General features: G+C 36.7%; 2 protein-coding genes and 1 long non-coding RNA gene across 7 annotated transcripts in view; all 3 read right to left on the minus strand.

Moving 5' to 3' along the window:
- DNAJC12 (DnaJ heat shock protein family (Hsp40) member C12) overlaps positions 1-1,304 on the minus strand; it is a 36,345-nt gene extending 35,041 nt beyond the window's left edge. The window contains exon 1 of the mRNA XM_084525041.1: positions 1,249-1,304. Coding sequence (XP_084381167.1) covers positions 1,249-1,265 — 17 coding nt within the window. The 5' untranslated portion in view covers positions 1,266-1,304. The remainder of the gene's footprint in view (positions 1-1,248) is intronic.
- A 1,343-nt stretch (positions 1,305-2,647) lies between these two features.
- LOC311439412 lies at positions 2,648-3,841 on the minus strand. Its single transcript, XR_014694711.1, has 2 exons — positions 3,742-3,841; positions 2,648-3,062 (listed from the first exon to the last, which is right to left on the minus strand). It is a non-coding gene; the product is annotated as an uncharacterized lncRNA (long non-coding RNA).
- A 1,220-nt stretch (positions 3,842-5,061) lies between these two features.
- The window catches only part of HERC4 (HECT and RLD domain containing E3 ubiquitin protein ligase 4), a 33,765-nt gene continuing 23,330 nt past the window's right edge, over positions 5,062-15,496 (minus strand). For 4 of the 5 annotated variants that reach the window (XM_084525037.1, XM_084525035.1, XM_084525038.1 and 1 more), the window contains exons 17-26: positions 14,055-14,078; positions 13,506-13,604; positions 12,964-13,131; positions 12,698-12,841; positions 11,762-11,928; positions 10,822-10,888; positions 10,501-10,583; positions 7,986-8,169; positions 7,283-7,385; positions 5,062-6,451 (exon numbers count right to left, since the gene is read on the minus strand). In XM_084525037.1, the coding sequence (XP_084381163.1) occupies positions 6,243-6,451; positions 7,283-7,385; positions 7,986-8,169; positions 10,501-10,583; positions 10,822-10,888; positions 11,762-11,928; positions 12,698-12,841; positions 12,964-13,131; positions 13,506-13,604; positions 14,055-14,078 (1,248 nt within the window). In that variant the 3' untranslated portion in view covers positions 5,062-6,242. The remainder of the gene's footprint in view (positions 6,452-7,282; positions 7,386-7,985; positions 8,170-10,500; positions 10,584-10,821; positions 10,889-11,761; positions 11,929-12,697; positions 12,842-12,963; positions 13,132-13,505; positions 13,605-14,054; positions 14,079-15,496) is intronic. The other variant, XM_084525039.1, reaches the window with a different exon arrangement.

Genomic DNA, 15,496 nt, shown 5'->3' on the forward strand with positions numbered 1-15,496 from the left:
CAATAAAACTGAAAAATTGAAATTGAGTAAACGGAAGATACAGTTCGGTATGTGAGGTTCAATATCTATGGCTAAATACTGAAAACAGCCAAGTCTAAAGGCAGCTGTAATGATAGACTTATCTACAGAGTGATGGGATTAAAATCCAGAGCAGAATTCCAGGCTAAAACAACTGGTCATACCTACGTAGTAGAGGGTTTTGAAAAAGCTATCTCTAATCAAAAGAAGGTCACAGAGTTACACTAGCATCCTTCAAATAGTCAGTGTGCTTTTGCACTTTAAAAAAGACACATGGGCTGCCAGGACTTACCAGGAAATCTAATAAATGATGACACAGAAAGAGGAAAGAACTATTTACTCTCACAATGTAAGGCCCAGAGACCATTCCGCTGAATGCGTGGAAAAACAGAAGAAACAAAACGAGCCATCATGCTGGAATTACACATCCTGCTGCCACAGGACCCTGTTGGAGTTCACAAATTCAGGTAGGACAGGTCTACCTACTAAAGCTCCTTGAAGGGGCTCCCAAAGAGGTTATTTTCCTTTATGCTCTTTCTCAGGTAACTGGACCAGCTACAGGTAGACAGTTTTCAGCTCAGATTAACCCAATACAGCAGTTCTCAAGGGAAATACAGCAGCAGTGCTTCTGGGAGCTCTGTTGCATCTGTTTGTACTGGGCATTATAAAGTAGGGACTAAGCAAACACTGGTAAGGCACGCTCTAAGCATGTATTTATTTATCCTGTCTTGGAGGTAGTGGAAGCAGACATATGACTGCAGGTCTTTAAAGGATTTGTTTTCTTAGAGGACACAAATCTGAGTACTCCCAACTACGAACTATGTTTGTCCACTCTTATCCCTGCAAACCCAACATCCCCAGTCACAGCCCAGCCCCAGCACCAGTACCACGTGTGAAGGAGCCAAGGACAAAATAACTACATTAAACTACAGATTTTAGATATTCCAACTAACTGAACACATTTTTGAAAGCCATAAAGCAACACAATTCTGAAGTCCTTAAGAAAAGCACATCTTAGTGTTCTTTTCTCTGTAATCATTATCCCTAATACTTTTAAACAACGAAGCACTGCTTCCACACACAAGCTTCAGCTGCAGAAAAGAGCCTTCCCAACAGCACGCAGGGAGCTCACAAGGAGTCCACAAACAGCAGAGAACAATGCTCCCACCACACTGGAGCAGACCACCCCTTCACAAAGCTCCAGACCACTGCCTTACCGGCACCACTTACCGCTTCTGCAGCAGCATCTGGAACAAGCGGGGACTTCCACAGAGGGGCAGAAGCCCAGGCTGAGGAACAGCCACAAAGATCTGCTCCCATCAACGCACCTCAGCTGGTGCAGCACCCAGCTCCACAGGTGCTTCTGCTGTGTTTAGATGTGCTCTTCTGAAAGTGACAGCACTCAACATAGCTCCAGGAAATTAGGCTACATAACGAGAGGCTTTTTGCCAGCAAGAAAGTGTTTTAAGACTGTATTGCACTCTTTGGATGAGCATGCTATGACTACAGAATGCATCTGTTTTAGGACAGGACACTGCAATAAAGAGCAGAGCTGCACACAGTGAGCTGCAGCCCAGCAGCTTCACACAAAGGAGCCCCAGGAAGCTCTGAGACCAGCTCAGCCCCTTGCTCTGTGGCGCAGGAGCTGTTACACATCCCCAGAATGGGGCCCACAGAGCAAAGTGGCCCAGAAACACAGTATGCTAGAGAAGAGGTGCAAGCCTGGTAGAGGTATCACTACACTCATACTCCGATCTTACAAACATCTCCTGGCATTCACTACTGCTCACTGGCAGACAGGAAGCTACAGAAACCTCAAATACCCTCTCAGGCTGCGCTGCCCTCTGCCAGACCATGAGTTTATTTATTCTTATTAGGCATTAGCACTCCCTGCTGCAGAGTTGAACATGATTTGTGTGTGAACTCCAAGCAGCTGTCAGTCCCTTCCAGCTCCTCCCTCGCATAAAGGTGCCACTGGTCCCCCTTACCTTCTCTCTCATCATCTCTGTGTAAGTATCACCAGTGTAATCTTGTCACCTCAGAGTGTTTGCATATTCATACCTTGCCAGTGGACACCCTCAGGCTTGTTGAGATGCAATACGTAGTTTCCAGAGAGTACTCAGCTCTGGTACTAGGAAGCGCACCTACGTAGCCTCTGTGCAGAATTAAGTCACAAATAATTAAATTAGTTCCAGCCTTAAAACCTGACTGATACCGTTTCTGTGGAAAGTTGGGTTTTAGCTACAGCCCACCAACTCTGCCTGTTTTGATAGAAAAGCTGGTGTACCTGCTCAAAAAATTGAAGGAAACTGTTTTTCACAGACTCTACAAAATATTTGAAGTCAAATACTTTTGTCTTCATATAGCATTAATATATATATATTTTTTTTCCTCTCACTGAATTTCCTCACATAATCAGGCGTGTTGGGGGAAGCTGTACCTGCAGAGATTTGCAGCCCCTCAGGCACTGCACAATGTATAGGATTCATGTGGTCTGGGCATAACCCAAGGATAAGACCAGCCCGGAGTCTCAGTGAAACAAAGATCCCCACTGGCACTGCAAACACTGTGCAATACCAAAACATACTAGCTCTATAGTTCATATCTGGAACAAGTGTCATAGCCCTCATTTTCTTTTCTAATAATCTGAGACTGGTAAAAAAATAAATAAATAAGCTGCACTCCAGCTCACACTCCTGGCATTGACAGCATGTTATTCTTCTGTTTTGCATAAAATCCACAGAGCATGTTCAAACCCAAAGGACGTGCAGAAACTCTGATGGGTCTGTCCATTCTTAGTAAGTGACCGGTAGGTCCATACGTACTAGAATGTATGAATTCATTCCAGCACAGAGCAGTGCAGTGGATTAAAATTCATTGTAGAGCATAAACCTTGAAGGGAATACTGCGTCTCGATGCTCTACATTAAAACAATCTTAATAGTAGTAGCTCCCACGAAGTGCCAAAGGAGACAAGCCATTTTGCTTAAGAAGGGCTCATGGTTTTGATAGTTTTACACTGGTACAGGAGTTCTTTGATTTCCTCTGGAAAAGAAGGGACAAGCTTCAGTGATAAATGTCACTGAAATAACCCGTGTAGTTCTGCCATGCAAACTCCACCTGCAGTTCTGTACCAGTGTGACAGGTGCAGTAAATCCACTGCTATGACAGAAACAAGTCTTCCTTTAGTAAATATGATGAAAATGGATATACAACTAGCTTTGTCCAGTGATAGTCCTAAATATTTATCAGAATGTTGATCTTATTATTAAACAAAAGAACTTTCTTTAAAGACTTTTAATTATTTTACAGCACTCCCACGCAGCCCAGAATACTACTTTCCCTTAATTGCTCACATTATTCTTTTAAAAATCTGTATGCAAGCTTTCTTGATTAATTGGAGATTTGTCAAGGAAGAAAACTCCTTTCTTCCTTAACACCATGGCTCTTTTAGCTAAGCAAAAATCGATTTTTTTCTTCCTCACATGACACACACCATTGAATATTGTATGCAAAATTACACTTGATCCAAGAAGGTGAGAAAACACCTCACACTACCCACCTTCTCCTAACCAGAGGAAACATTTTGTGTTTAACTTTGGTTAAAAAAAAAGATCTTTTGTTTTCAGAACTAATGATAAAGTAAGTATAAACACCTGTTTGACAGAAGTAACATTATGACTGGTCACTCTTTTACTTCTAGTACTAGATGTAAGTCTTTTACCTTCTTATGTAGGTAATGTCTGTTTTGCAACAGGACACCTGTTTCACTGCACTGAACGAGCCAACACCTGTAAGATAGCTGGGATGTTATCATACTCTGTGGGACCCAACTCCATTTCTTGCAGACGCAGCTAGAACCAAGGCTGAAATTGTAAAAATGTCTCAGGTTAATGCTGTCCTGAGGAATGCAACTCTCACCCTCCTCTGCCAGTGGGCTCTTAATGTGTAATTTAACCAATGATTCAACTCCCACATGCTTACCAATTTCCACCCAAGCTCCAGGAGCAGAAGGCTATCTTTCTGATGCTGGAGAAACATTTGCAGCAACGTGAAGCAACTGTCACAGCACTTCTAGTCAACAGTAACTGCACTTCAGAGACAAAGGACATCTAAAATTCTCTAGCATATCCTGAATTGGGCACCAAAAATTAATAAATGTTCAATAACATAATTAATAAATGTTCAAAAATTAATAAATGTTCAATAATCCAGTTATTGAATTTAATGTCTTGAATTCTGTCTTAGATGCCCTCATCTACAGAATAAGGCTGTTACTCATCTCAGATGAATATTGATGAAGAATTCAGTTTAGCAAACAATCCTACAGAAAAATCAAAAATAAACAGTGCTAAGTTTAGGTGATGTGCATTAGGCTTGGTCATGCACAACTGAACAGGGAAATAACGCATACATCAGCTGGGTGTACTGAATGAAGGATTCCATGGAGGACAGGGGAGAAACCAGGACTTTCACATGTGATAATACACAAGGGAAAAAACGCCACAAACAGCTTTAAGTTAGTCATTTCCTAGTTTCTGACTATTTGCCTTTACAAGTTTGTTGTTCCATAATTCTCAAAGTTTTATTATTACCTGGTAAAATGAAGGCATTATATACATATATATTTTTTTTTTTTTTCCTTTCTTTCCTCCATGTATAGTAAGATCAAGCTGCTTTAGCATTTGTCGTTTTCTTGTATTTCACAATGACAAGAATTTGCCAGCCAACTAACAAATGGCTGGAAAAGATGAAACATGGTCTGCATACAAAGAAATTACTAGAAGTTACACTGCATCAGAATGCTGTAAAAACACAATGTTATGGAAAGAAGAATGCTCTTAACTGCACTGCTTTCTCTATCTACATCTACTGCAAGTCAAATAACTGCATTTTAAACAATTCCTTTGAATCAATTTCCCTACTTTTAAAGTGATATGTTATTATTTAGCTTAGCTGTATTGCTGACTTAATGCATGCAAGTTACCCTCCAGTTGAAGAAGTATGCATGATGCAAGCATCCATACACATCAACCAACAAAGGTTTTCATTCAAGTCTTTATTTATAGCTTGAATTTTTTTCACTGCATTTAAAAATCTAAAAAAAATAAATATTTGTTTCACAGCTGCAAGTCACATATGCATTAACACCACAAAATCTGGAATTTAACCAGAGAAGGAAAAGTCAAATCTGAAAGTGTCCAGCTAAGCACAATCGTCTCAGGGCAATTATACTAAAAATAAAATCTTAAGAAAAGGGGAGAGGGGTGTTAAAGAGTTATTTCAAATGCATTTATCTGGAAAAAAGTGAAAATTCTATTAGAAACCATAAACTACACTTTCAGCATTTAAAAAATAAATGTTTAACCTCTTGACAGCAATAACTGTCTGGTGCACCTTTTTCTTTTAAGCTGTATTCTTGACACATGGCTGCAGAGGTTCCCAGTGATAAATTAACCTCTTTTATAATTGTGTCCGCTTGCTTACATAATCAGTCCTTAAAAAATAAAACAGTGCAGTATTAAGTCAGCTTGTCAATCCATATATTAAAAATGCCATTGCATGTAGGTACTTTTTTCTTTTTTTTTAAACCAGCACTAAGTGACAGCTTCATGAAAATTGCTGGATTGTACACTGTGATGATGAATGTCTTTAAACAAATACTTCCATTATTAAGGTTCTTAAAACAAACCAGAAAAATATATCTTCAGAAATCAGAGTAGTCACTTTTTTGTTAAAAGCCATAAAATAAGCTCATATTCAATTACAAGCAATAGAAACCATACTGCTATCGGAACATAATTATTTTATCACAAAAATTTATTATTTACAAAATGAAAAGTTACCAAGTGAATTTTATCAGGGAAAGAGTTAGATGTTCTTACTAAGTGATTTGAAAAACTTAAGCAAGTCTCTCATGCACTCACACGCCAAATTGTTTGTATAAGGTGAAATGTTAACTCATGTTAGTGAAACTTGACTCCCATTCACAATACTCTAATTTTTATTGTAATATGGCGAAATCCACATGGTTCTGTACAAGAAAATGTTCCTCAATTCTGTCTTTTTTTTTGGCTCCCATGAATATCCACACCACTGAACGTCTTGCAAATAATCAGTTATATTATCATCTCCATCATTTAACCCACTGAATTTACCACCACAAGAAAGACACAAAAAGTTAGTTTAATGATCCCACATTACACAGAACTCTCATTTCTGAAGTTATACTAAACTGAAACCTTCATAGTGATCTATAGCCTGGATCAGCTTAGATTTTAGGGTTTCTTTATCTGTGTATTTTGGAAGATCAAGAAGATTAAAGCAAGTGTGAGCTACCGGAAGATAACCTTCTCCACCTCCTGTCGGTTGGATGACTAATTTAAGACACTTCATTCCAAGAATCGGAATACGATCACTGCCTGTCAGAAACACTGTCAAGAAAAAAAAAAAAAAAAGTCCTGAAAGCAGTTTAAGACTAAATATCATGTATCCCATATACACAGTTCTAATCATTATTTACATTTTTCAATTACATCCAATAAGTTTGAACAACAATGAATGACTTAGCCCAATCTCCAGATTGCACGTATAAGCTCAGAACTGTGACCCAACAAGTAATAACATATGAAAACAAGCAGTCCTTGATAAAAGCAGGAAGTTGTTCTTGCTTCAGGATTTGTTACTTAAAATCCACAGGCTATACCTTTGCTGCACTTGTGAGCATCTTGTAAATACACAGAATTAGGTTGTTCAATACAAAGTTTGTTTAAATTGTGAACTAATCTATGATCTATTCTCAACAGTTTGTTCACAAAACAGCTTCTGTATCTTTGTCTTACCCCGTACATTTTCTCTCACATTAGTGCCTTGAAGTATCTACAATCAGTTATAACTCCACTATTCCACCTATGTGCAATGAAGAGTGGAGGATGTAAACCTGATGTCCGTCCACAAAGACAAAAATTGAGGTCATCAGACAGATGATATTAGCAGTTTACATTGTTGGGCAATTTATTTATTTATTCATTTAATGCTGCTTCAGTCTACTGTGATTTTATAACCCTCCACCACCAAGAATTACTCAGGACAACCTCAGCAAAAAACACATAGAAGCTCATAATCAATTGCTTCTACTGTGACTTTTTTCCTGTATACAATCACACCATTACAAATACTTGCATCTACCCAAATGTATCAAGAGCCTGAAATCGCAGTGATCCTGTTCACTTAGCAATTTCTGCAATGTAGCATCAAATACTTACACAAAAACTGCTTTTTCTTCTCCAAAGGCAATTCATGAAAAACCTCCCAGAATATTTTAATCGTAGAATGGTCTGCCCAGTACTCTCCTTTGTATTCTGTATTCTAAATGAGCAAGAAATTAGGTTATACCTCGCATATGGAAACAGTAGGATAACGTAGCAATGAAGTATTAAGAATGTGGTTTATGTAAAGGGATACCGCGCTGCAAGTTACACATTACAATTTTCCTTGGTCAGTTTTCTTCAGCTCTTCAGTCTGACTTCAACTACATGGGCAGACAGACATACTCCAAAGCATTTTCAACCCCAATGAAGTTGTAACATAAAATCTCACAGTAAGTTTTAGTGACCAATAATATTTATATTTGTTAGCTGCATGCATTTTTGCTTAATTTTCCCCTTCTAACGTAACAAATTATTTAAAGCTGCCTTTTGGGTTTGTGCAATTTCTCTATTCCCCAAAAGTCTGACCTCCCCTAGAAATTAGATGGGAAAATCTTAAGCAGGAATATAAATAATATTTTGGTGTCTTAATTCACTGACAACTTATACCAAGAAGTTCCTCAGTTACACAGTTATCAGGGTTGGAACTTGTACTCATCACTTATTAATGGAGAAAACAAAGCTCAAAGGACACTTACAGATTTTGGTTTTGCATCTTGAAATTAAACATATATATGAAACAAATAGCTATGGTTTTTACCTTCTCCAATTCTTTCCAATCATAATTTGTGTTCCCGATCACCATTGCCTGCAACTCACTGGGCTGGAAGAGCTGAAGAACTTTACCTCCACATACTTTGTGGAAGCCTGCATGGAATGCACTGAATAAGGAAGCCACAGATTTATTGAAGATGTAATCCACGTAAGCATCTACAAAATCTTGCCTGTACAGAGAAGAAAAAAAGTTATATTGAGAGGAAGAGGGAAAAAAAGTACATCACCCTTCCATCAATAAAACAGTAGCCATTTGAGTACAGAACACCTCTCTGAAGTTAAGCAAAAAGGATCTTCATATACTTATGTTCTCTGCTCTATGCTTCAGGTGTAGCAAAGATAACCTGACTTAAAATAGCATATAAATGTATATAAATTTTTTTTCCAAGACAGAGCCTTTGATGTGCAATACAAAACCTGCAACATTTAGAGTTACTTATTTCAACCACTATGAACATTTTTCCTATTTGTACGCATCACAGTGAATCGAACTGTCTAGCAACAAGCTTAAAGGCTCAAATTCCATACAATGTCCTGAAACCACATAATGTCAAAATAGTTTTTTTCTATTGTTTTGGTTGGTTTTGCTTTGTTTTTATTAAAAGGATTACTATATGCACACTGAAGATGCAAATCAACTTAAAAAATACATTTGAGCCCTACACAGTAAAATGATGAGGGAAAATTAGCTAGGATACTGAAGAAACAGACAGCCTTATCTGTGCTTCAGGACAAGTTCTCATATTTTCTTGAAAGCACCTTCTTCCACAGCAGTTAGCAGTTAAAATTCCTTGATACAATATTTATTATTTATTAAATGATCCTAGTTAATACTGTTAGTTTCTACCTTGACAAAGTGACTCCAATTATATATTACACTTAACATACCAGTGCACTTTCTTTATCCACAGTATGAGTAATATTCACAGTATTTGAATAACATCACCAGTAAGTTAAAGAAACATCAAACACATTTTGATGATACACTTACTAAAGCTGTAAAACGTTTCCCCTCTTAAAGCTCTCAATGAGATATCTGTTTTAAGCACAGTCTGTATAATAAATACTAACAATGGAAAGAAATGTTTCTCCAGAGCAAATTCACAGTAGTAAATTAATTAACATTATTATACCCTATGTTAACATTTTAAAAACTGAATTAAAGATTCATGGAGTATATTGGTCTTAAGAAACAGGACTTCTTCAGACAACTAGCAATGACATCGCAGTATACCTTCCATAGGCACCCTAAAACTTCTTTTACATTTCAGTTTCACTGTCACTTTGTGACTCGAGAAACCACCTCTGGAAAACTTACAAGCTACCACATTTAAGATGAAGTAACATAAATCCTCAGCTGTTACTGAGGACTAAAAAAAGAAAAACACCTGACAGGTGTTAAGTGGTGACTGCTGTTGCTGAATGGTATTAGCATCATTAGGAAATTTACTTACAGTGTGTTGTTTTTTTCTTCCATTTATTGATCTTCCTCAATCTTGCCCTTACAACTGAGCTGTGAACCCCCTGTCTTTCTCTCCCAGTAATGAGAAGTCAGGTGAATGAAGGCACTGTCACTGTCTTTATCTACACATGAGTTTGATACCTTCAGAACCTTCTGTCATAACTCAGTCCTCTACAAGGGACCTAGCTACTCACAGAAAATGATCCTCAAAACACAGAACAGAGATAAGCAGGAACACGCCTAATGCACATTTTCTCCCTCATTCCTAGTATGCACAGCCTAAGTACATGCTATTCTCATACAGTATGCTCTTCTCATTTGATTCTCCCTTCGCTTAGGGAGAAGTAAAAGCTCACAGAATACACAAAGATTAAAAAACCAAGGCAAATATATGAAAGGAACAGAAAGGGAGAGATAGGAAAGTGACAGTATTCTCCAAAAATGGATGAGAGTACCATCAGACATTCTGTCTATCCTCCAAGAGCAGAATGGGAATAAAGGGTGAAAGAGGCTGCTTTTATAAATAGAATTACCAGAATCCATGGAAGAGGGGAAAAAAAAACACCACCCCTCATTTGACAATGACACAAATAACAGACTAACTTATCTGCTCTACAAAGGGAAGACTTTTCTGAAATATTATTTCACAAATGAATAGTTGCCACATAATGGTGTTTAGGCTGATGTTTTCACATCGTTACTCAGTAACTTCCTGCACAACCACAACCATTTTTCATCTTCTAAAACAAAGACCATGTCATCAAAATGGATCCTAAAGAGCTTAGAAGTATTTTGAAGCAAATAAATAAACAAAACAGGTGTAATAGGTATTACGAAGTTAGATGAGTCTCAGCAGACAGTGAATTCCTGAATGCAATAGCTGTTCTAACAACACATGAGAACAACTTGGAAAAACAACCACAGTAGTTTTGCCTCCCATTATTAGCCTAACAGCTTGGCAAACGATATTTATCGCAGCCCAGTTATGTTCCCAAAGCAGATAGTAACACTGAACTACCCTGTGACCCATAAAACTCACCTATTTTGTTTGATTACAGGAATGTCGGCACCATTAGGAACAAGTTCTTTAATTTCTGTCGTACCAAAATTTTCCACAGTGATCTATTTCAAACAAACAAGAAGTATTAGTTTTATTTACCATGTAGAGGACTTCTTCCTACCACTTTTCTAATTGCAACATGAATAGCAGACACGGATCTTTACACAAGCAGAGAGCACTACAACTCATGGGAACCAGCAGCCAACACTTTTGCTCAGGCAATTCATCAGAAACAGTTGTAACAGACAGTATAACCTTCATTAAAATAAAAAAAAGACTCTAACATCATGCAAAACTTACAGTAAAATTAAGACAAAATGCTTCCTCTATGTCGTCCTCTGGATAGTCCAGCAACTGCTGCATTCCCCTACAAAATAATTTACAAAGTACTTGTACCAGTGGAAAAAAAGATAAATTTATCTTCCTGAAGTATTCAATATGCTTTGATAATTTAAGAAAAATCTATAATTGTTTGTAGCAGTATATTCCAGCTATTAAGTCGCTGATTTGCATCCTGTAGCACAGTGCTGGGAAATCTCAAGCCATTCAAGTTACTTTTAAAAGTATGGTAAGCAAAGCTTTAAAGACAAGCAATGGTCTCTCTATTACTTGTAGTACTGTTTCCTTTTGGTTATATCCAGGTGCGAAGACAGAAGATTCATATCGTTGTCTCTAGCTAAAGGATTCCCAAGCCAGAGGTGAGAAGTCCTTAACAACCACTGCTGAGCTTTTCCATTAATTTGTTTAATTTCTCCTCAAACCTATGGAAACTTTTCTCATTCGTAACACCAAAGCAAACACTCACTCCACCACCCCATTTGAAACTTCTGTAAATTCGATACCAATCCCCTCTAAAGGACAGATATTTAGCATGTATTTGTTAATAAATAAAAACATTTCCTCCCTGGACTAAGTAAGTTGCCTGGAACTAAAACTATGTTAATGCTTAATTTACAAAATTAAGAGCGCAGAAACCCTAATTTTTTAGGGGAATAAAATGTTTGCAACTCAAAAGTCTTGTAGGATGATAAAAACACAGAAGACATGAGTACCAAAACCAAACATTTAGAAGCAGGTGTTTAACAATAGCATGTATCCTGTCTGAAATGGCATGATGGCAGCAAGTTACTCTGAGCTGTTCATCCTGTTAGTGTGAATATCAGGTGTTTTCTTGAAATTCTCAAAGAAAAGTCTTGAATTAAAAATTAATTCCTAGTCTCATTCTTTTTTTCTTGCTTACCTGCCAACATCTGGCATCAATTCTTTTAAGTCGTCTAGGGATGGCTTCTTATTCAATAGCTTTTTGTACAAAGCCAAAGGGAAGTGAAGGTCTACAATAGTAAAATTATATATTGCTAGCCCACAGACAACGCCAATCAAATGAAACAGGTCACTGTCTTCAAAGGTCTAAGAACAGAAAACAGACAAGATAGTTCAAATTAATTAAGTTATTTTAATCATTTAGAGTGCAGAAAAAAGCACGCATGCAGTATATACATACAAAAAAAAGTAGAGAGATGATGTGTTTTGTACTATAAGTATTGGCTGCTTCTGAAACTACTGCAAAAAAGATTCTGTTTCCGTCAGTGACTTACTATTACACTATTCAGTCCTTTGTATTTTAATTTATGTTTTGAAGAGGGGTGCAGTAGATGGAGGGGCGAGGAGCTCACAATTGACTCCCTTGGACTTAACAGCTATGGCTTAAAACACAGCTGTGGAAACATTTAGTGTTCAGGAATCACTGACACTCTAGTCAGTATTTTCCTTTGAAAAAGGACTAAAATGTCAACAGTCAAAACTCTCCAGCAAGTATGACCAGGTGACTACATATAAAATGGACCCATAAACGCGAAGGAACACAGAAAGACATATTCAACATGCCACATCATTTTTCTCTGCCACTCCAATTCTGCTCTTGGAATCAGTTTATTTTGGCTGGCACTTCCCACTGAAGTCACCTGGACTGGGCACAAGTGATAAGGAGCAAGGAATGGTGGGAAAAAAAGGAAGGGGAAAGTTTTGATCTAACAATGACAAAAATAAACATATTTCAAGACTACTTAGTTCAGCTTCTCCTATTGAAATAAAATTATCACAAACTACTATGATCATACATTATTAAATAAAAATATTTTAAGTTCAAGAAAATTTGTGATTGTCAATTGCACCCTACCTTATCAGAGAACCAAATCAGCCTGGACTCTTCATAGTACCTGAACATCCCGTATTTGGGATCTAGCAACTCCCTCATTATGAGCAAAAAAAATTCTTTGCGAACACCTCCAGCATCAACAGCTTCTTCCCCTACAAAAATAACCTGGAACACACACTTCAATTAGCACAGAATTAAAAACAGGAAGCAAAACATTTGTCCAAAATGTATTCTCAATTACTCACATGTCAGTAAAAAACACTTAGACCAGAGTGTACTGGTAATACCTTGAGTGGCTTCTTGTAGTCCACATTCTTTGTTTTCCTCAGGACTTCCACAGCATCTCCTACAATATTGTCTCTCCGCACCATTAAGATCAGGCATGGGTTGACAGATTCAAACACTGGCAGAAACAGAGAAGACAAATTCTGCCTGTGAGCTTGATCAACAGCCATCTGGAAAACAAACAAAAACAACAACAAAAAAATACTATAAGAATCATTAAGTAACTCTAGATTCCTGTCAACATTAACGTTCATTGTTTATCTTAAAAAAGTCAGAAGACATGAATACAGACAGCTACTGAATCCACCCAAATTATCTTTGTATTCCTTTAATCCCAGGGAATATTCTTCCTTTTCTCCCTCCTCCCCCCCTCAGAAACAAACACCTGAACTTCCTCTGTTCCTCCAACAGGCAAATGAAGACTGAGGTGTTTAATAAAAAAATAATAAAATAAAAAAACAACACAACAGATCACTCAATTTTCATGGAAAAGAGAGAGTGCTATGGAAAAAAACACCACCCAAACAAACAAACAGACTCTCACCTGCATCTGTATGATTGCATCTGTTTGCAGGAGAGTTGTCTTTGCCTGGGCATCAAAAACAAACGGGTATGTGCAAATCGTAACAGGAGTATCTGTGAGCTAGAATGAGAATAACCATGTCACGACTCCGCTTATTAAAAAAATACTATAATGGTTAAAGTCATTATAATAATATTTGATATATCTATTTTACTGAAAAGAGAAAGAAATCTTTATTCATTGTCAATGCAGGTCCGAAAACATCTCAGGAAAGTAGATGTTCAGCTGTTTAGCATTTCAGCAGAAAGCCCACCCCCACTTAGTATGTTTTAATTTCACACCTTTTATTACAGCTAGTATGTTATCATCACACAAGTCCTTGCTTTCAAACTCTGCTCTGAATTTGCTACACACAGAATTACATACTTTTGCCCCATAAAAACCTTTTCAGATTACATCCATGCCAATATAAGGCTTTACTTCCAACAGAACACATCTCACAATCCTTCACACTCCTATTTCTGATTTCCTTACATTCTGGAAAAGAAATCAGATTGCAACCAATCTTACCTCAGATAATCCATGGTTGACATCCTATGACAGCATTTGCACAAAGGTAGCAACAATTAAGATGAAAAAGCAGCATTAGTGTCTGCATTAATTATTCATCTTAGATGTTAAATTAAGAATATTTAACTACAGCTTCCCCCCCAAATAAAGTATTTACTGAAAAAATAAATAACCACCATAAACATTTTAATTAATCCACCAAATGCAACAATGTCTTTTAACATCCTGTGTCTTTAAAAGGGAAGCATTAGACTATCAAGTATTCTTGTATTCTTGGATACAAAAGTTAACATTTTAAAATGTATATTTCCATATATTGAAAATGACATCTACTTTCACATATACATTTTCACTCTCAAATGACTGAAGCATATCACATTAAATTTAAAGTATTTTTACTGAGTAAAAGCGTAAAGACAAAACAACAATTAGTCAATAAATCTCAAGAATCATTTGGATCTACGATACTGCATATGAGAAAAGAACTGAGATTTGAAATTAGAGACAGGCCAATACATATTGCTAGGTCTGTGCAGAGACTTACAGAACAAGCTAGACAAACTCTGCTAAGAAACTAAGTTATCTCTATGGTACTGTTACCCTTATCCTCTGCTGCTGAAAGAAAAAAAAAAAAAGAATAAAAGCTAACGATAAACTAATAAATTTTAAATGTAATATGTGACTAAACATATGAGACTTAGGAGTTCAATATGCAGACAATTATGGTTCAGAAAGCAATGACCAAAAATACCATTATCTACAAAATCTGCTTTCTCTCCATATCCCTAATTCCTAAAAGGAACACCAGATTTCAGTAGCCCATTTCTCACAGACTAATTTATGCCATTTTGTACTCCTACTGTATATACTATAATTTATTTCTATTTATTTTTTCCAACTCAACTCTTTTAAGTATTTGTATTTAGTAACTTCAGTTTTTCCTATTCTTCTGTTGTTGAAAGCTTAGAATTTTTTTCTTTTGAATTTCTAAAACTTTTCTGAATTTTTCATTTATTTTGTATTTCTCTCTCCACATTTTAATTAAGGAACTGAACAAACATCTTTGCCTCAAGTTATGACAATAAAAAATGACATCAGCACAAGAAAGTTTGATTAATATTAGTGATAAAACAGGCACATAGAGATCCTTACTACTCTACAAGCAAGAGCACAAACTGCTGGATACAAAGGCAAGAAAAAGCCATCAAAACCATTTAAAAAATGGTTTTAAAAAAAAACAGGTGATAAGACTAAGACCATGATTTTTTTCAGCCTTGTAATAAACCAAAGTCTTTTTTCTCTGCTAAACCTAAACCTGTATAAATGCATGACAGTATAAAGATGATTTAAGGGAAATTCGGTATTATTTTCTTACTAATATCAAGCTACTGCTTAATTTTCCAATTTAACAAATGCAGCTTAAGACTTCACACACTAATCAA

Source organism: Aythya ferina (genome assembly GCF_964211825.1).
Source record: "Aythya ferina genome assembly, chromosome: 7".
In the NCBI taxonomy this organism is placed as follows: Eukaryota; Metazoa; Chordata; class Aves; order Anseriformes; family Anatidae; genus Aythya; species Aythya ferina.